The sequence below is a fragment of the Silene latifolia genome, chromosome 7 (genome assembly GCF_048544455.1).
Source record: "Silene latifolia isolate original U9 population chromosome 7, ASM4854445v1, whole genome shotgun sequence".
Lineage (NCBI taxonomy): Eukaryota > Viridiplantae > Streptophyta > Magnoliopsida > Caryophyllales > Caryophyllaceae > Silene > Silene latifolia.
The window spans coordinates 117259356-117276118 of NC_133532.1; the positions used below are offsets into that span (position 1 = coordinate 117259356).

The 16763-nt window shown below is 36.5% G+C and overlaps 2 protein-coding genes and 1 long non-coding RNA gene across 3 annotated transcripts; 1 reads left to right on the forward strand and 2 right to left on the reverse strand.

The window, feature by feature from the left end:
* Positions 1–725: 725 nt before the first annotated feature.
* On the forward strand, positions 726–3815 carry LOC141590584 (uncharacterized). Its single transcript, XM_074411160.1, has 6 exons — positions 726–762; positions 1099–1192; positions 1235–1497; positions 2897–3050; positions 3150–3632; positions 3731–3815. Exons 1-6 carry the CDS (start codon positions 726–728, stop codon positions 3813–3815), a joined length of 1116 nt encoding a protein of 371 aa, XP_074267261.1.
* Positions 3816–3981: 166 nt separating this feature from the next.
* LOC141591279 (uncharacterized) lies at positions 3982–7622 on the reverse strand. The gene is made up of 5 exons (XR_012520780.1): positions 7443–7622; positions 7276–7343; positions 7112–7165; positions 5628–5714; positions 3982–4185 (listed from the first exon to the last, which is right to left on the reverse strand). It is a non-coding gene; the product is annotated as an uncharacterized LOC141591279 (long non-coding RNA).
* A 5771-nt stretch (positions 7623–13393) lies between these two features.
* Positions 13394–16260, reverse strand: LOC141590585 (uncharacterized). Its single transcript, XM_074411161.1, has 2 exons — positions 15781–16260; positions 13394–13545 (listed from the first exon to the last, which is right to left on the reverse strand). The coding sequence occupies exons 1-2, from the start codon at positions 16040–16042 to the stop codon at positions 13394–13396; spliced, it is 414 nt and encodes a 137-aa protein (XP_074267262.1). The 5' UTR covers positions 16043–16260.
* Between the last annotated feature and the right edge of the window lie 503 nt (positions 16261–16763).

Sequence of the window (16763 nt, forward strand, 5' to 3'; positions counted from 1 at the left end):
GTCAACCCATTAAATTGTCTTTAATACCCATTATCCCACCTCAAGGTAAACTAAAAATATGAATCATTATAAAGGAACTTGAGAAATGAGTTATGGAGAAAGAAGATGAAAAGTATGGTTAAATGTTGTGGTGAATTGAATAAAATATTGAGGTGGAAGAAGATAAAAAGTTTATTGTCTTCTTTAATTTTTTCTAAATATTGTAACTGTAAGAATAAATATTATGGGACATAAAAGAAAATAATTATGATATGTTGAGACTTGTAATATGGCTTCTTGAAATCATGTGGTTATATCAGATGTCATTTAAAAATCAATTAGTCTCCCTTGTGACGGCACCTATCCGTCACAAGGGAGAGACGGGTATATTTGATACCATATTGTTGTAAATGGAGCAGCTTGACCCGTGACACATAAAAAAAGAAAGAAATTTGAGTGGGACATGGATTTGACATTTTGGAATAAAAAAATAATTGTTTCTTCTTTCCCTTCCCAATGCACACGGTTAACCACAATTACTTTCTTCTCTCATCAACAGTTTTCAAATCCCTGCCCTCTCTCATCTTCATCTCTCATCAGAAACTCCTCATATTCATCTTCATCTCCGCAACTTTTCTCCCTTTAATCCTCTGTTTAAGCAATAAAAAATCACAACAACTTGTTTTCTTCATCTTGATCGACTATTACAGTGGTAACATTTGACAAGGAGGATGGGGAAAAAGCAAATGGCGAGGAGGACAACACCGAAGAAACAAATGGAAGGTATTTCTTCAACTTGAATCGCCATTTTTTGGTAACTGTTTTGTTCAGTAATCACATTTGGTTTTAGGGTTTTTTTTGGTAACATTTTGGTAACAAAGTAATGATGACATTGGCATAAAAATCTTCAAATGAGGGCGTAAATATGAGACAATAATCAGATTAGGTTTTATGTTTTTTACAAGAGAAATATGCATTTTATTTGAAGTCAGATTACGTTTTGAGGGTTTTTTCCGAGGAAAAAAATGCTTATTTGTCGGGTTTTTTCCGGAAAAATTGTTTTGCATGTTGGTCGAAATGGCTTCGCATGTTGATCAGTTTATGTTTTAAGGTTTTTAGGCTTTAGGTTTTTAGGCTTTAGGGTAGTTTATGATAATGTTTTGGTATTCAAAATGTCACCAGGTGAGAAGAAAGGAAAAGGAAAGGTTGGCATGTAGAAGGGTAAAGAGAAGGTCCGATCTGGGGTTTCCTTCAGAGAACCGGTGGAGACGGATAAAAGGGAAGACAGTGATGCGTCAGAAGAGATTTCTGAGGAGACAGAAGCAAGTAGTCAGGGGGACGGAGAAGGCAGTGGTGATGAGGAAGGCAGTGTTGAGGAGGGTGGCAGTGCTGAGAGCGAGGAGCAGGGGTCGGAATCAGACGATGGTCGTTTGGCAGAGGTGCTTAATCAAGTGGTGAAAATGGCAGCTGCTCTTGGGGGCAAGAAGAAGAGGAAGGAAGATAAGACGCCAGAAGACGGTAAGCCTAACATCTTACCATTTTATTTTAGAAATGTTATTCTGATTGTGAAGTATGTTTGTGGCATGAATTTGTGTTGATATGTCACCACATTAGTGTAGACCAAAAATTATCAAGAAAATGAACTTTTCTTTGTTGTTTATAGGTTTGAGCACCATATGACAGGGTAACAGATATGCTAAACACATGGTCACATAATTCTGATCATTAAAATGTGACCATATGTGGTGAAATATGACCACTTTACAAATACCAAAATACTTAATGTGGTATCAGATTTAGTAATCACATGGTCACATATTTCTGATCATTAAAATGTGACCGTATGTGGTGAAATGTAACCACCTTACTGGAGAGCAATTATCAAAATATGGTAACAGATTGACAATGAAATGGTGACATATATCTATTCTTTAAAGTGTGACCATATGTGCTGAAATATGTGCTGAAATTTCACCACCTTACCGGATACCACCAAACTTAATATGGTATCAGATTTACTAATCACATAGTGACATATTGTTGATGATTAAAATGTGACTATATGTGATGAAATGTGACCACATTACTGTAGACCTAAAAGCTTAAAATGGTAACATAAAAGACAAAAGATGGGGAAACATGAATTAACATGGTGACATATTTAGATATTTGTAGTATGTGACCATTTTTGTTAAACAATGAACTTTCGACATATAGTTCCATATATGTTAACATAGTGACATATATATGATTAAACAGTGACCAATGTGTGGTTGTTTTAGTTGTGACCACAATAGTTTAGAAATGTACATATATTTGATTCATATGTGAGGGCATCTAATAAATGTAAAAATGGTGACATGTACTTTAGTGTTCAAATGTCACCATATTTCAGTAATTTAGCTAATCTAAAATGGTTACATTGTTTTCTTAAGATGGTCACATAGTAATTATGTTAACATGTATGACAGTATTTTAAAATGGTATCATAAAAGACAAAAGATGGAGACACATGAATTAAGATGGTGACATATTTTCATATTTGTCATATGTTACCACTTTTGTTAAAAAATTAACTTTCGACATATAGTTCCATATTTGTTAACATAGTGACATATATATGATAAAACAGTGACCAATGTGTGGTTGTCTTAGTAGTGACGACAATAGTTTAGAAATGTACTTAAGTGTTCAAATGTGACCATATGTGAGGGCATCTAATAAATCAACAAAATGGTGACATGTACTTTAGTGTTCAAATGTGACCATATTTCAGAAATTTAGCTAATCTAAAATGGTTACATTGTTAACCAAAGATGGTCACATATTAATTATGTTGACATGAATGACAGTATTTTAAGATGGTCACAATAATGACAATATTATGTAATGTGACCATTTTGTGTGTTACATGTAGAGCCATCTGTGAAACCTGTGCAAGAAGAGCAATCTGTGAAAGCTGCGAATGTTGTGGAAAGGTCGAAGGAGCTTGAGGTTGGGCAAGGGTCGAAGAGAAAGTTACCTGAAGGGGCAGTGGTCCCAAAAAAGAAACGAATGAGAAAGGAAGGAACGTATGTTTACCATTTTATTGTATCTGATGAATTCTTCGACATCATGTTATCATGTTAAGCTTTTTTTTTTAAATATTAATACATTGTCTCCGAATATAGGAAGATGAAGGAGGTCGAGGGACATGGATCACCAGCTTCCCTACACTACGTCATAGAGCATTTATCGTCAGCTCAGAGGAAGGATGTTGAGGATATAGGGTTTGGAGGTCTTCTCGAGCTGAAGGCATCTAAGTTTATTCATACCATGGTTGATTGGCTGTTGGAACGATATGATACGCACACTAGGCTGCTTTTGTTTAATAGGTTTGTTCATTTCTCAATCAGTAAGCATGATGTTTACGATGTCTTCATGTTACCGTGTGAATGGGAGGATGTGCCAACTGTTACAGATGATAAAGACCTAGTACAGTGTTGGAGAAAGAGATTTGGTGCTTTACCAAATAAGGATATAAAGCTGGACCAAGTTGTTAGAGTTGAGATGCTGAAATTGGTGGACGGTGGACCAGATTTTAAGAGGTTGTTTGTGTTATTTGCAATTGGATCGTTTTTTGCCCCGACCGTGCACAATCGAATTGACACTAGGTTGATTGGGGCAGTGGAGGATGTTGATGCCATACCAAAGATGGATTGGTGTTCATACATTATGGATCGTTTTGACAATTCCGTTGACTCATGGAAAGAAAACGAGGGCAAAAGCATGGGGGGGTGCCTAATGTTCTTCCAGATAGTGTACTTTCACCGCCTGATTTGGAGGGGTTTGCCTGAGAAGAGGTGTGACACCCTCATTTATTGCGGAAAAGAAAACACGTAATTCTACAGAAAAACTGACAGGATATGTTTGTAATAGGTTCAAATGGGTAAAAACCTGTAATTTTTAAAACCTGAACCTGTTATAAAGATATCCAAAAGGGAAGGTGTCAAACATGCAAGGTCCAAAATAAATCTCATGAATGAAACATCGCTAAAGTCGCGAAACAAAGTTATACAAACCAAATATGAGAAAGGGAGACATATGTCCCTAAAATGTATATGACATAAAAAGGGTTTAAGGGTCACAATGAAATAAAACCAGTCTAGGTCCCAAGGTTACTTTGCTCGCTAGCTCGTCCATGTACCCCATATATGCATCACCTACCTGTCATTCGCATTTTATACAAATACGAAAGCCACAGTCAGTGGGGAATAACTCCGAGTTCTCCCAGCCACGAAATGTCGTAATTAATATAACATGTAAACATAAGAATATGAATACGAATCACACATAGCCTTAGCATATAGATGCTAGACAATAGTGCTTATCATGTGGACAACAATATAACAACACATAGTCCTAACATGTGAATACTAGACCGACTCATTCTACACTATCATGTGAATCACATAACATCCAGGAATCCAAACTCTATCAACCATAGCCGGCTTGCATCTCACCTTCTATGATTCATAGAATCATCAAACAAGAAAGGGCAATATATCAAAGACAGGCATAAGTTCTTAGCCCCGTCAATAGTCACTTTGTAACTCGAGTCTATACCACGAGGTAGGGAAGGTAATCGAACCGGTATCTTGGCTCAGCGGTTACTATTAAGAAAACATGGCCAAGAGACAACACAACCCTAGCCTAAAATCTGCGCAGACCTAGACATGCGGATACACACCACCGCACCCAAGACCCACAACTTTTTTTAAAACAAAGTGAAGTGAGTACCCTAAGGACACCACCGAAGGGTTGGCTAGTACTTAAGCTGACCCCATACTATCAAAATAAGTACCTGAGGTCATGCCCCAACTTGGATAAACATCCACTAGTCAGGAACACAAAGGCTATCAAGCAGTGAACATATACTCGTCAGAGACTATAAAGACCTATCTATGATGAAGGCCGAAATACTCACCTAGGACCTAGTCACAGCTAGTCCCAGCTTGAATACTTTAGCCCACACCACACAAGACTCACCACACAAGTCAAGTAAGACACCCACTTAACCTTAAGAGGGCAAAAAGTCCTACTTACCAACCTAAATGCTAACATTCTATCATGTGAAAGGCTATATAAATGTCTATTTACAGCATACAATCCCAACAGAATCCTCAATAAGTATTCAATACTACTTTCTAATTCTAACAATAGTAACCATATTAAAGGCTTCAGGGAATCTAGGGCCATTTCTACAATACAAGTCACTATTAAATTCAATAAACTATACATGTGAACAAAAGCTTGATAAATGGCCTAAAACAAGAAAAAGGCCGATTATCTAAATCATTCAACCGAATTTTTACCCGCAACCCCAGCCCTGCGACAGGTACGGGTCAAATTGCGGCTGACCAATCACTCAATTAACTGACATCGCATCAGTCAAAGGGACTAAGGCTCAGTTTTCGGCACAATCAACAAAACATTACCATTATAGCTATAAAATTCATTTCCGTACTAATATGTGAACTTGTACTTACAAAAGACATGAATTTGACTCATATTTTCATGTGAAATAAACTACTCAAATAACATTCACAAAATCATACAAGAAAACAAAGAATGTGACATTTATTCGTCGAGTAACTCGGAATAGTTACCTTACGCTAGCAAAGAGACAAGCAATAAACTTGAGAAAGCTTCTAAAACCCAAAATTACTCTTCATCTTCAACCACATATGAGTCACCTAAAATAATTATGTGAAAGGACGATATTAACGAATTATCGTTATATAAAATATGAGTCGGAAATATAATTATTTCAAATGAACTAAACTAGGCGCCTAAAGAAATCCATAACCACGACTCGAGGACCGTTTGGGCAGCCCTATTTCCGCCTCAACAGCCCCTATGGCTAAGGCTGCACTCACCCAAGCCACTGCCTAGGCCAGGCAGCCCTGCCCAGTCCCAAACAGCCACCATTATAACCCAAAATCAGTTGTGACCAACCAGTCCATAGGACGGGTTTATAACTTCAAATACAAATCAGCCCATTGAAAAGAAAACATGTAAACAGCTGGGGAAAGATCAATCGTATACAAAGGGATAGCTGTTTAAGCCAAATTCAATAATACAAAGCGATATCTTTCCGAGCGATAGTAGTAATTCAGTAATTTCTAATATTAAATGCGACATGGAGTAATTTGTTCACTATTCTCAAACCTGGAAGAGTTGGGAGCGTGAAACGTCGACACTTAAATAATTGTTAATACTTATCAGACCCATCAAAGCAGAGACCAGTTCAGTCCCTTTAACGGCTCCAAAGCCGAGTTCAAAACAGTCGAATTTCCCACCCAGAAAATCGTGTTATACCAGTAGCCACCCTCAACACTAGGGGTGAGCAAGTTTAGGTCCGGACCGGAAAAATGGACCGGACCGGACCATTTGGTCTGGACCAAACCCGGACCATATTTTTTAGGTCCGGTCCTCGGTCCTCATTTTTTGAGTTTTCGGTCTTCGGTCCGGTCCGGACCAAACCCGGATATTTTAGGTCCGGACCAAATGGACCGAATATTATGTTTCTAGAGACTATCATTAGAATATTATCAACTAAATTACCATTTTATCTTCACAAGACATTATAAATTAATATTAAGTATTTTTTTCTCAAAAACAATCGTCTAATTATTCATCGACATTTAATTTAGTGAAACTTAAATGTAATTATCATACACGAAATAGTGAAAGAATTAGTTCTACGTCCATTTCGGTCTAAGACCGGACCGGACCGAATATTTCGGGTTTGGTCCGGTCCAAGACCGAAAGTTTTAGGTCCGGTCTTCGGTCTACAAAAAATTTATTTTCGGTCTTCGGTCCGGTTTGGTCCGGTCCGGTCTGGTCTTGGACCGATGCTCAGCCCTACTCAACACAAATACTAAAACCAAATGTGTGGCTCTCTCCCAAGACTCCCACTTGTGCCCCCAAAATGAAAGCTTTTTAATGTGTGTGTGTGCCTACTGTTACTACTCTCCGCAAAAACCAACAACAAAAGAATGTGGAGCTCCTTCCTTTTCGTTTACAGCCAAAAGCAATTCCCATCATACATGGGCCCAAGTGGGATTTAGGTCTTGAATTAATCATTTACCTTTGTGCTCGAAAATGGCGACCAAGCGTCCTACAGCTGCACACCTTCGAAATCCTAGCAATACTCCTCAAAACAATTGTGTTAACCCATCTCACAAACAATTAACTTAACGAAGTAAGATATACAAATACTACTATAATAATATAGGGTAACAATCATGTTACCTTAAACGCCCCTTATTCTTCGGATATATGGTCCACAAGGCACGAGCCTCACCCCGGGCCTTCGAATCCTTCATAAAAGGGCAAGAAAACGGAATAAAGAAGCTAAAAGACGACACTTTTATAAGACGGCGAAAGACGAAACCACTACAAAAAGGAGACTTTCTTACCTTAAAAGGAGGAGGAAGGAAAGGGGAAGAGAATGGTACAAAAATTACGGAATTTGGTTGAGAATGGAGGCGGGATCTGGGGTTTGAATGATCGGAAAATAGGTGATGGAGCTGTTGATTGTTCTTGCTGCTGTTGAGCGAATGACATAAAAAAAAAATAAAAAAAATGGAAGGGGGAAAGTGACGATACATCAACAACAACAATAATAATAATAATAATAATAATAATAATAATAATAATAATAATAATGATACACCAGCTAGCTTGCTAGCTTCTAATTATACGTACGTTTCTTCATCGTTAAGTAATTTCGCTCGTTATTAAAACCGTTTCGAGTTAATAAAATCGGCTTTTAGTAAAAGTTTCAGTAATAAAACGAAATTAATAATAAATAAATTTAATGAGTGAAAATAAAATAAACTCAGCTAGTTAACGGAAATAATACGATATCAGCTTGAATCGGAATTATTAGCGATTTTTACAAAACTAACGGATATTAATAAAAATTGCTAATTTAGTGAAATAAGCTCAAAATAGCTAATTGGACGGTTTTGTTCCCAAAATCCATCTCGGGTTTACTTAAAACAACTTTCATAAGGACTCGTAAAGAAACGGAAATTATTAAATAAATAAACTCGGACTAATTTCAATAAACTCGAACTAACTTTAAATAAACTTATTAATGATTATTAAAATTAACGTAACGAATTATAATGAAATTAATTAATTAGCTGAGAAAATAAATATATAAATTGTTAACCAACGAAATTAAATATAAAGTAGCAATTAAAAGAATTTTATCCAACTTATTAAAATACGGGGTGTTACAAGAGGACACTACCCCTGATACGTCATTGGACCTATGACGCAATGAAGAAGCGAGTTAAGGAGGAGTGCAAAGCTTACACCGTGCATAGGGGCTTTGGTATAGGGGTGTGGGATCTGACCACGTATCCGATATCACTTTTTCTGGAAAAGACATTCTACAAGGTTGCGGTTTGGGGTTGAAGTCAAGTGACCGCTATCCTAAGAGGAGCGACTCGACAGCCGAGAAGGACGATGCTGGGGTGGAGCCTATCGGGAAGGAGGCGGGTCGTGCAGCCGAGAAGGATACAATTGCACAGGATACTGGAAGTAGGACTGTGACTTTCACACTTCCAGACGACCTCCCTTCTGATGAGGATCTTCGCTTTCTGTACAACGACGTAAGTACTAGCACTTTAATAAATTCAAAAACGATTTATACTGAATGATATGTACAAACAAAACTTACACACTCTTCTTAATATGTGAATTGTGAGAATGTAATGTGTTGAAATGTTTAAAATGGTCACATTTTAGGACTAAGGTGGCTACATTCTCGATTGAGTCTGAAATGTGACCGTTATAGTCGAAATATCTTTGCTTTGTAGTAGAGATAAAATCTTGACATTCGATTATATATGGTAACATTATCCTTTAGTGTGAAATGTTGGTATTGTATGGCCAAATGTTACCATGGTAGTTGTACATTTTTTAATCTAAAATGGTGACATTCTTGCTTAAGATGATAACATTCCGAATAATAAACTAAAAATATGACAATGATAGTTCTGATATCTTCTTTTTTATTAATAGAGTAAAGGGTGACATTTTGATAAAGAATGGTTACATTCATATGGAATGTGAACTTGGGACCACTATATATTAGATATGTAAGGTGTTTTATTATGAAATAGATGAGAATGTTTCTGTGTGTAATATTTAAAATGGTGCCACTGTATCTGATAATGGTTACATTTTTTCAACCATTTCTTACATTCATATGGAGTATTGACATGTGACCATCATAGCTGTTATATGTTGGTGTTTGTAGCAAATTTTAAATGATGACATTTACATTGCGGTGGTTACATTATGATTCATTGTTAAAATGTGAGTCATCTAAGTGTGATTTTTTGCTGTGCAGCCACGTGTACTTAAATGGTACCAGACAAAGAGGAACCAGAAGTTGATTTCACGCTTACATCGTGACTTGGCAGCAAAAATGATGTCGGATCCTCCCCTATCTCAAAGTGCGAACAAAGATGAAGGAATTGGTGATGCGGCGGGTGAAGCGGAGCGAGACCTTCTCGCAGAGATTGGATAGCGACCCCGCATTCTATGATGAGTTCATAGCAATGCTTGATCAGGTGGACGCAGCTATGGAGAACGTGGTCCTCCCGCCATCCTTTGATCTGGGGTTAGATGACATTGGAGAAAAAACACCCGCCAGGTCGTACGCGCTAAGGTACACTCATGCTCGAGACCGCGCACCGGGGGAGGACCGTTAACAATGCCGCTCCAGGAAGTAAGCGTGCACCGAACCGTCCAGTCCCAAAGCTGCTTAGGAAAGAAGAAGAAGCGAGTTCTGCCGTATCTCGTTAGTTTAATTGTTGGTTTTTATAATGAAGACTTTGTAGTTGTTGGTCGTTTTGGTAATGTAGTGTTTTGGGACAAAACTTTGTGTCCAAGCCGTGAACGGACCGACAAATAGCCCTTGTTTTGTAAACATTTGAACTACCCATGCTATGACATGGGTGCACTAATGTGGTCACATTATTAGCAGTAATGTAGTTACAATTTCAGCATGTCTTTAAATTGTGCAAATTTTATTACGCAATTAAACAACAACATGCGTTTTGCTTAAAAGGGCAACACTGAACCTTAAAATGGTGACAGTTTAGTAAATTCATATTGTGTTTAAAAATGTTAACGCGGTTGTGTATAATGTCACCATTTTATAGAGTTTCTGTAATGTAAACAAATGCCATAGAGAATCATTGTCTTTCATATATATTGTCAATGTGTCGTGTATAAGGTGACCATATTACAATTAAAATTGTGCAAATTTTATTAAGCAATTTGACAGCAACATGCGTTTTGCTTAAATGGGCAACACCTAACCTTAAAATGGTTACAATTTACAATTTTGTAAATTTATATTGTTAACAAATGGTAACACATGGCATTGTGATTGTTGACATTGTCTATAATGTCACCATTTTATAGAGTTTCTGTCGTGTAAACAAATACAATAGATAATCAATGTCTTTCATATATATTGTCAATGTGTAGGCTATAAGGTGACCATATTAGAGTTAATTGTTACCTTTATGAGCAGAAATTAATGACTAGTCATAGGATGAGTTATTTCAAATATATTTAGTTAAAAGGGTAACATATGGATCAAACAATGATACATTTGTGAGCAACAATGGTGACATATGGGGCAAAATAAGCAAACGTTGGTATATATCAGAATGTTTGCACAAAAACCGTGTCAGGATAAGTTTCCAAGTTGACCCAAAATAAAGGCATTTAGATAGCAAAACCCATACAACCAAACATGGGCACATAAGTCCACTTGTTTGGGGACATTAGTGATATTTGGTCCACAAAGAGTACAAAACACCTAAGGATTGCAATGTACATGGTATGTCATATAAGACGCGGACACGCCGACGTACATAGTACTATCCCCGTCCCAACTTGGACCCTTTCTTAGCCTTTTTCCTCGTGCCCATGTTCCTTTTTTTTGTTGACTACGACCCTTAGTAGTACAACGTACTGGTCAAGAATAGGAGGCTCGGACCCATCAACGATTGGTTCCTCTTCCTCCATATTAAGCTTAGAAAGTAACAATTCGACCTCCTCATTCGCTTTAATAAAGAGCTTATCCACGACAGCTCTTGCATCAGAGACACTCTGACATTTACTGATGAGATAGTTCATAGCCGTCAACATTGATCGACGCCAATTGATGGCGTCATGAGCGGCATTTCTGCGTATGTCGCTTGGCAGGAACCTCTCCCACACTATAGTCTTTGAAAATTTGGTCCATCTACGGAGTATGTACCTTTAGGTATCTCGACAACGAGAATGCATGTGGAGGATACGGATGATGTGACTGCAAAGCATACCCTTAACCTGGAAGTTTCGGCACGTACATTCTGTTAGCTGGTTCTTACAATCGTACGTCACATGATGGTTGTCCTCCTCTTGGGCAGCAGGGTAGACACGATACAACAACACCTGAGGGTCATCAATCGGAAGGATGACAGACGAGTACCCATGGCAAGCGCGAATTCTTTCTCAAACACTCAAAATGACTCCAATGTGTAAACCGAGATGCATGTAGTAACAAATCCACTAGAGGGTACACGAGAAGATGGAGTGGATTTTATACCGTTGAATTCTTTACGCTCTTCCTCACCCCGCCATCTTTTGACCGTGTTTTCAAATATCCCAAAGAATTGATAACGGATGTAGTCTTAGAAGCTTGAAAACCCATTGCATGGTTTGTGCTCTCACTCCTTTGGGACGATAAAATCTGGTGAAAAGAATTGATTGTTGAAAGCGAGTGCTCCATTTGGCTCTATGTTTGTACAATCTCTTAAACCAATTATGGTTGACTAACCCATAATCGACAACATTTTTGCCAAGTCTGCTCAAATTCAGCCTCATTGTAGCAACCATGAAGGCATTTGTTGAATAGATTCTGGAACGGACGATCACCCTTTAGTTTACCGAAGTGAGATATGGCGTTTTGTTGAATGTGACAACGACATAGACGATGTCCGGTTTGTGGATAAACCTGTCACCATTGTAACGTTATCAATCTTTGAAGTGGTCTATAGAAAATATGAGAAAATATAACCATATTAGCATATGTTTCTACAAACAAAGATGGTCACATATATGGCATATTCTGATGACATGACAAAATAGGACAAAATGTTACTATCTTAAGTAATGTTATTGTTCAGAAAGATGGTAACATTTGTGGTCTATAGACAATATGGAAAAATGTAACCATATTAGCATATGTTTCTACATACAAAGATGGTCACATATATGGCATATTCTGCTGACATGAGAAAATAGGACATAATGTTACTATCTTAAGTAATGTTATTGTTAAGAAAGATGGTAACATTTGTGGTCTATAGATTTACTTGAAAAATGTAACCATATTAGCATATGTTTCTACAACAAAGATGGTCACATATATGGCATATTCTGCTGACATGAGAAATAGGACATAATGTTACTATCTTAAGTAATGTTAGTGTTAAGAAAGATGGTAACACTTGTGGCGAAACATGGCGACACAATACAATATGACCCAGTGTAACCATATTAGTAAAACATAAACGTCATACCGTTTCAATTGCATTTGCTATTGCTTGGTCTTGGTCAGTGAAGATAGAAACAGGACGAACATCCTCACCCATGGATTCGTTGAAAACCTTGAACAACCACTCAAATGATTCTTCCTTTTTCGACGTAAAAGCACAACCAAACATGACATTGGACCAATGGTTGTTAATACCAACAAAGGCTCCACAAATGAGATTGTACCTATTGGTTCGATAAGTTGTATCAAAGATTTTAACATCTCCGTACAACAAATAGTCATCTCTCATCATCGCATCCCGCCAAAACAGGTTACTTAATCTGCCTTTTTCGTCAAACTGAACGCGGAAAAAGAAACCCGGCTCCTCCGCTTGCCTACTAGTCATGAGGTTGATCAAAGTGGCTGCATCGCCACCTTCAATTGATTTCATCTTCAATCTGTTAACGTAATTAATATGGTCTCGCTTTGTGTGACCGACAAACGAATCACCACCAGCCCCGACCGCAGCAACCCTAAATTGGACTGAAGGAGGAACATGCGCTTCAGTCATTGCCTTTATTAACTCACCCTCCGCTTCGAAATTTTGCGCTCCGACCTATGATGATGCCGCCACCGGACGGGTGTGAAAGGATGATTATGCTCAAGCACACGTCGCACTACCTCCCATAATCCATCACCATTTACTTTTGTCCTAACACAGCCGCACATTTACAACGAGAAATTGCTGCGTTTCTACCATCGACTTCATTCCCGTTCCCATGTACACCTTCACAAGAGCATCTAAAGTATCTCTCAATTAGCGGCCTGTCTTTCACGTCGCCCCCTACGAGATGTTGATTTCTTGATACTAAAGCCCTTGAGTTGCGAATGTTTCTTATACAAGCTGAAGATGTGCTCCCATTTCCTAGCTTTTATTCCAAGTAAACAACCTGATAAATCCGTACCTATGACAACATATATTAAGCATTGGTTAACAGGGGAACACTGAATGATAATCAACTTTACGAAGAATGTCACCGTTTAAACATTGTTAACACACAACATGCAGTCACATTTCAGACAAAAATAACGACATATCACACATATAATGGTCACATTTTCGTCGTACATAATAAGGTTATCATATTATGTCAAAATGTAACTATTTTAAGTTGTAAACAAACAAAACATCTTGTCACCTTTCTTACTAAAACGTCTACATATCATAGCTATCCTGGTCATAACTTTAGTCATAATGTCACCATTATATCCTTTTTAATACAAACATCAGTACGTAACCATTTTCAGTGAGAATGTCACCATTCTAAGTTGTAAATACACGCTTCATGTTGTCCGGTTGTTACTAAAACGTCTACATATTATAACTATCATGGTCACATTTTACAAGTAAATGAGAATGTATGCAGCGTTAGTCAAAGGTCACCATTTTAAGTTACAAATTTCTCTCAAATTTTATACTAAAACAACTACAAATCAAAAGTATAATGGTCACATTTAATAATACATCAGAAGGAAACAATATTCAGTCAGAATGTAACCATTATAAGTTGTTAACACATACAACTTGCTGACACGTTTCTTACTAAAACGTCTACATATCATGACTATCATGGTCACATTATAACAGAATATCAGAATGTAAACAACTTTAGTAATACTGTCACCATTTCAAGTTTAAAAATTTCTACCTAAAACGTCTACATATCATGAGTATCGTGGTCACATTATAACAGTATATAAAATGTAAACAACTTCAGTCATACTACCACCATTTCAAGTTTAATTATTTTTAGCAAAAACGTCTACATATCATGACCATCATGGTGACATTATAACAGAACAACAGAATGTAACCAAATTTAGAAACAGTGTCGCCATTTTAAGTTTAAATATGTTCCAACATTTCATACTAATGCAACTACAAATTAGAACTACAATGGTCACATTTTAATAGTAAATCAGAAGGGAACCATATTCAGTCAGAATGTCACCATTATTAGTTATAAACACAAACTACTTGCTGTCAGGTTTCTTACTAAAACGTCTACATATCATGAGTATCATGGTCACATTATAACAAAGACATAAAATGTAAACAACTTTAGTCATCTTGTCATCATTTCAAGTTTAAATATTTTTAGCTAAAACGCGTACATATGATAACTATCATGGTCACATTATCACAGAATATCAGAATGTAACCAAATTGTGTTATAGTGTCACCATTTTAAGTTTAAATATGTTCTAATATTTCATACTAATGCAACTACAAATCGGAACTACAATGGTCACATTGTAATAGTAGATCAGAAAGGAACCATATTCAATCAGAATGTCACCATTATTAGTTATAAACACACACTACTTCTTCATCAGGGTTTCTTACTAAAACATCTACATTTCATCACTATCGGGTGACATTTTATCACTACAAAGTGGTCACATTTTAATAGTTAATCGAAAGGAACCATATTCACCAGAATGTCACCATTATTAGTTATAAACACACACTACTTGTTGTCGATTTCTTACTAAAACATCTACATTTCATCACTATCAGGGTCACAGTTTAATTTAAAGGGTAATAGCTAAAACAAATTAATGGGTTTTGACAAAATAATTCGTTTTGCTTAAGAGGGCAACACTGAACCCTAAAATGGTGACACTATATCGTTAAATGATAGTCTGTTGAAAACGAAATTTGTGCGTCTGTCAGGTTAGCAGCTGTAAGCTTATGCACGCTTAATCTTCATCTTCAACTCCAACAACATCAGAAGCTTGTCATTCACATAAAAAAAAACTCATTCTGTATCTAATGAACAAATACTTGATAAATTGAACGATCAAATCAGCGAAATGTAGATGTTTACCTAACACTCATAAACACACAGATCTAAATCGTAAAACATGTCTTTAAAAGAAAACATGGTAAAAAATATACCTAAAATCTCATGAACACAAGATGAACAACAAACTTCATGAATACAATCCTTTATGCAAGTAAATATGAAAAATAAACCTAAAATCGTCCAACAAAATCATGAAGAACACAATGTTTGCTGTTTGCAAATTTAAGCGAGTAAGTTAAAAAAAATAATGGTGACAATTTTATGATTATAGCAAATCGTCCAGACTCCAGTCAAAACATCACCATAATCAAAACAAAATAAAAAACAAACCTTTGCTCATCAACATCGTCGCAAAATCATCGTCTTTACCATCAAATAATTCAAACTCAGGAGTCTCAACATTAGCAGAATCCGCTACAGGTTGTGCGGTCTCAGAATCAACAATTTGTTGATTATTATCATCGTCGTCTTTACCATCAAGTAATTCAAAAACGGCGGTCTCAACATTACTAGAATCAGCTGCGGGCTGAACGGTCTCAAAATCAACAATTTGTTGATTATTGTCATCCTCCATTGCCGGGTTCTCATCCATAACAATGGTGTTGTGAGAAAATATTTAAGCGATGAACATGATTGTGATAATTTGCATGAATATTTGATGATAATTATGAATGCTTCTTTAGAAATCCATGATTAAACAATGGAAATTTGACTGAAAGTTTAGGAGGTTAGGGTTGAGGAAAGTGAAAGCATGGGAGGAGGCGGTAGGTAATCCATCATACAAATTTTGGGACGTAAAGTGTGATTTGGTGTAGGAATTCATGCAAGATGGCATTTAATGCCTTGTACCTCTTGTTCCCCACTCACTAATTTTATATATTATTTGTTGGCCCACCCATATGCACTACCCGCCCCATATAGACCAATGTGGTATCGATTTGCCCCGTCTCTTGTTTGTGACGGATAGCGTCCGTCACAAACAAGAATTTGTGTTTAAAAATGTACTCAATGTTAACCTTTTTATACTATTATTATTATAGATTTTAAACAAATAAATAAATGTATACTTTAATTTTATGAGTTGTGTTAATATGAAAAAATTTAACCGATTCACTAACATATATGTTCTCTTCCAAAAATTTTAATTAAAATGTGAAATATAATTGTAAATTATGAAATTTTTATGTAAATTTTAGTAAGTTACATCTTTTTTTTGGTTTTTTTAGCTCATCAAATCTTTAATATATACATTTAATTTAAGAATATTATATAGATTAGTTAATATTAACCAGTCTAAAAATGACATGTGGAAT

What these genes read in the sequence shown, in the direction of transcription:
- LOC141590585 (XM_074411161.1), bottom strand. Translation starts at nt 16,042, where the DNA reads ATGGATGAGAACCCGGCAATGGAGGATGACAATAATCAACAAATTGTT. An exon ending in GACGATGTTGATGAGCAAAG is followed by an intron (nt 13,546 to 15,780) that starts GTTTGTTTTTTA and finishes ATGTTGTCATAG; the next exon opens with GTACGGATTTATCAGGTTGT.
- LOC141590584 (XM_074411160.1), top strand. Translation starts at nt 726, where the DNA reads ATGGCGAGGAGGACAACACCGAAGAAACAAATGGAAG. An exon ending in CGAATGAGAAAGGAAGGAAC is followed by an intron (nt 3,051 to 3,149) that starts GTATGTTTACCA and finishes CTCCGAATATAG; the next exon opens with GAAGATGAAGGAGGTCGAGG. An exon ending in CACAATCGAATTGACACTAG is followed by an intron (nt 3,633 to 3,730) that starts GTTGATTGGGGC and finishes ACTCATGGAAAG; the next exon opens with AAAACGAGGGCAAAAGCATG.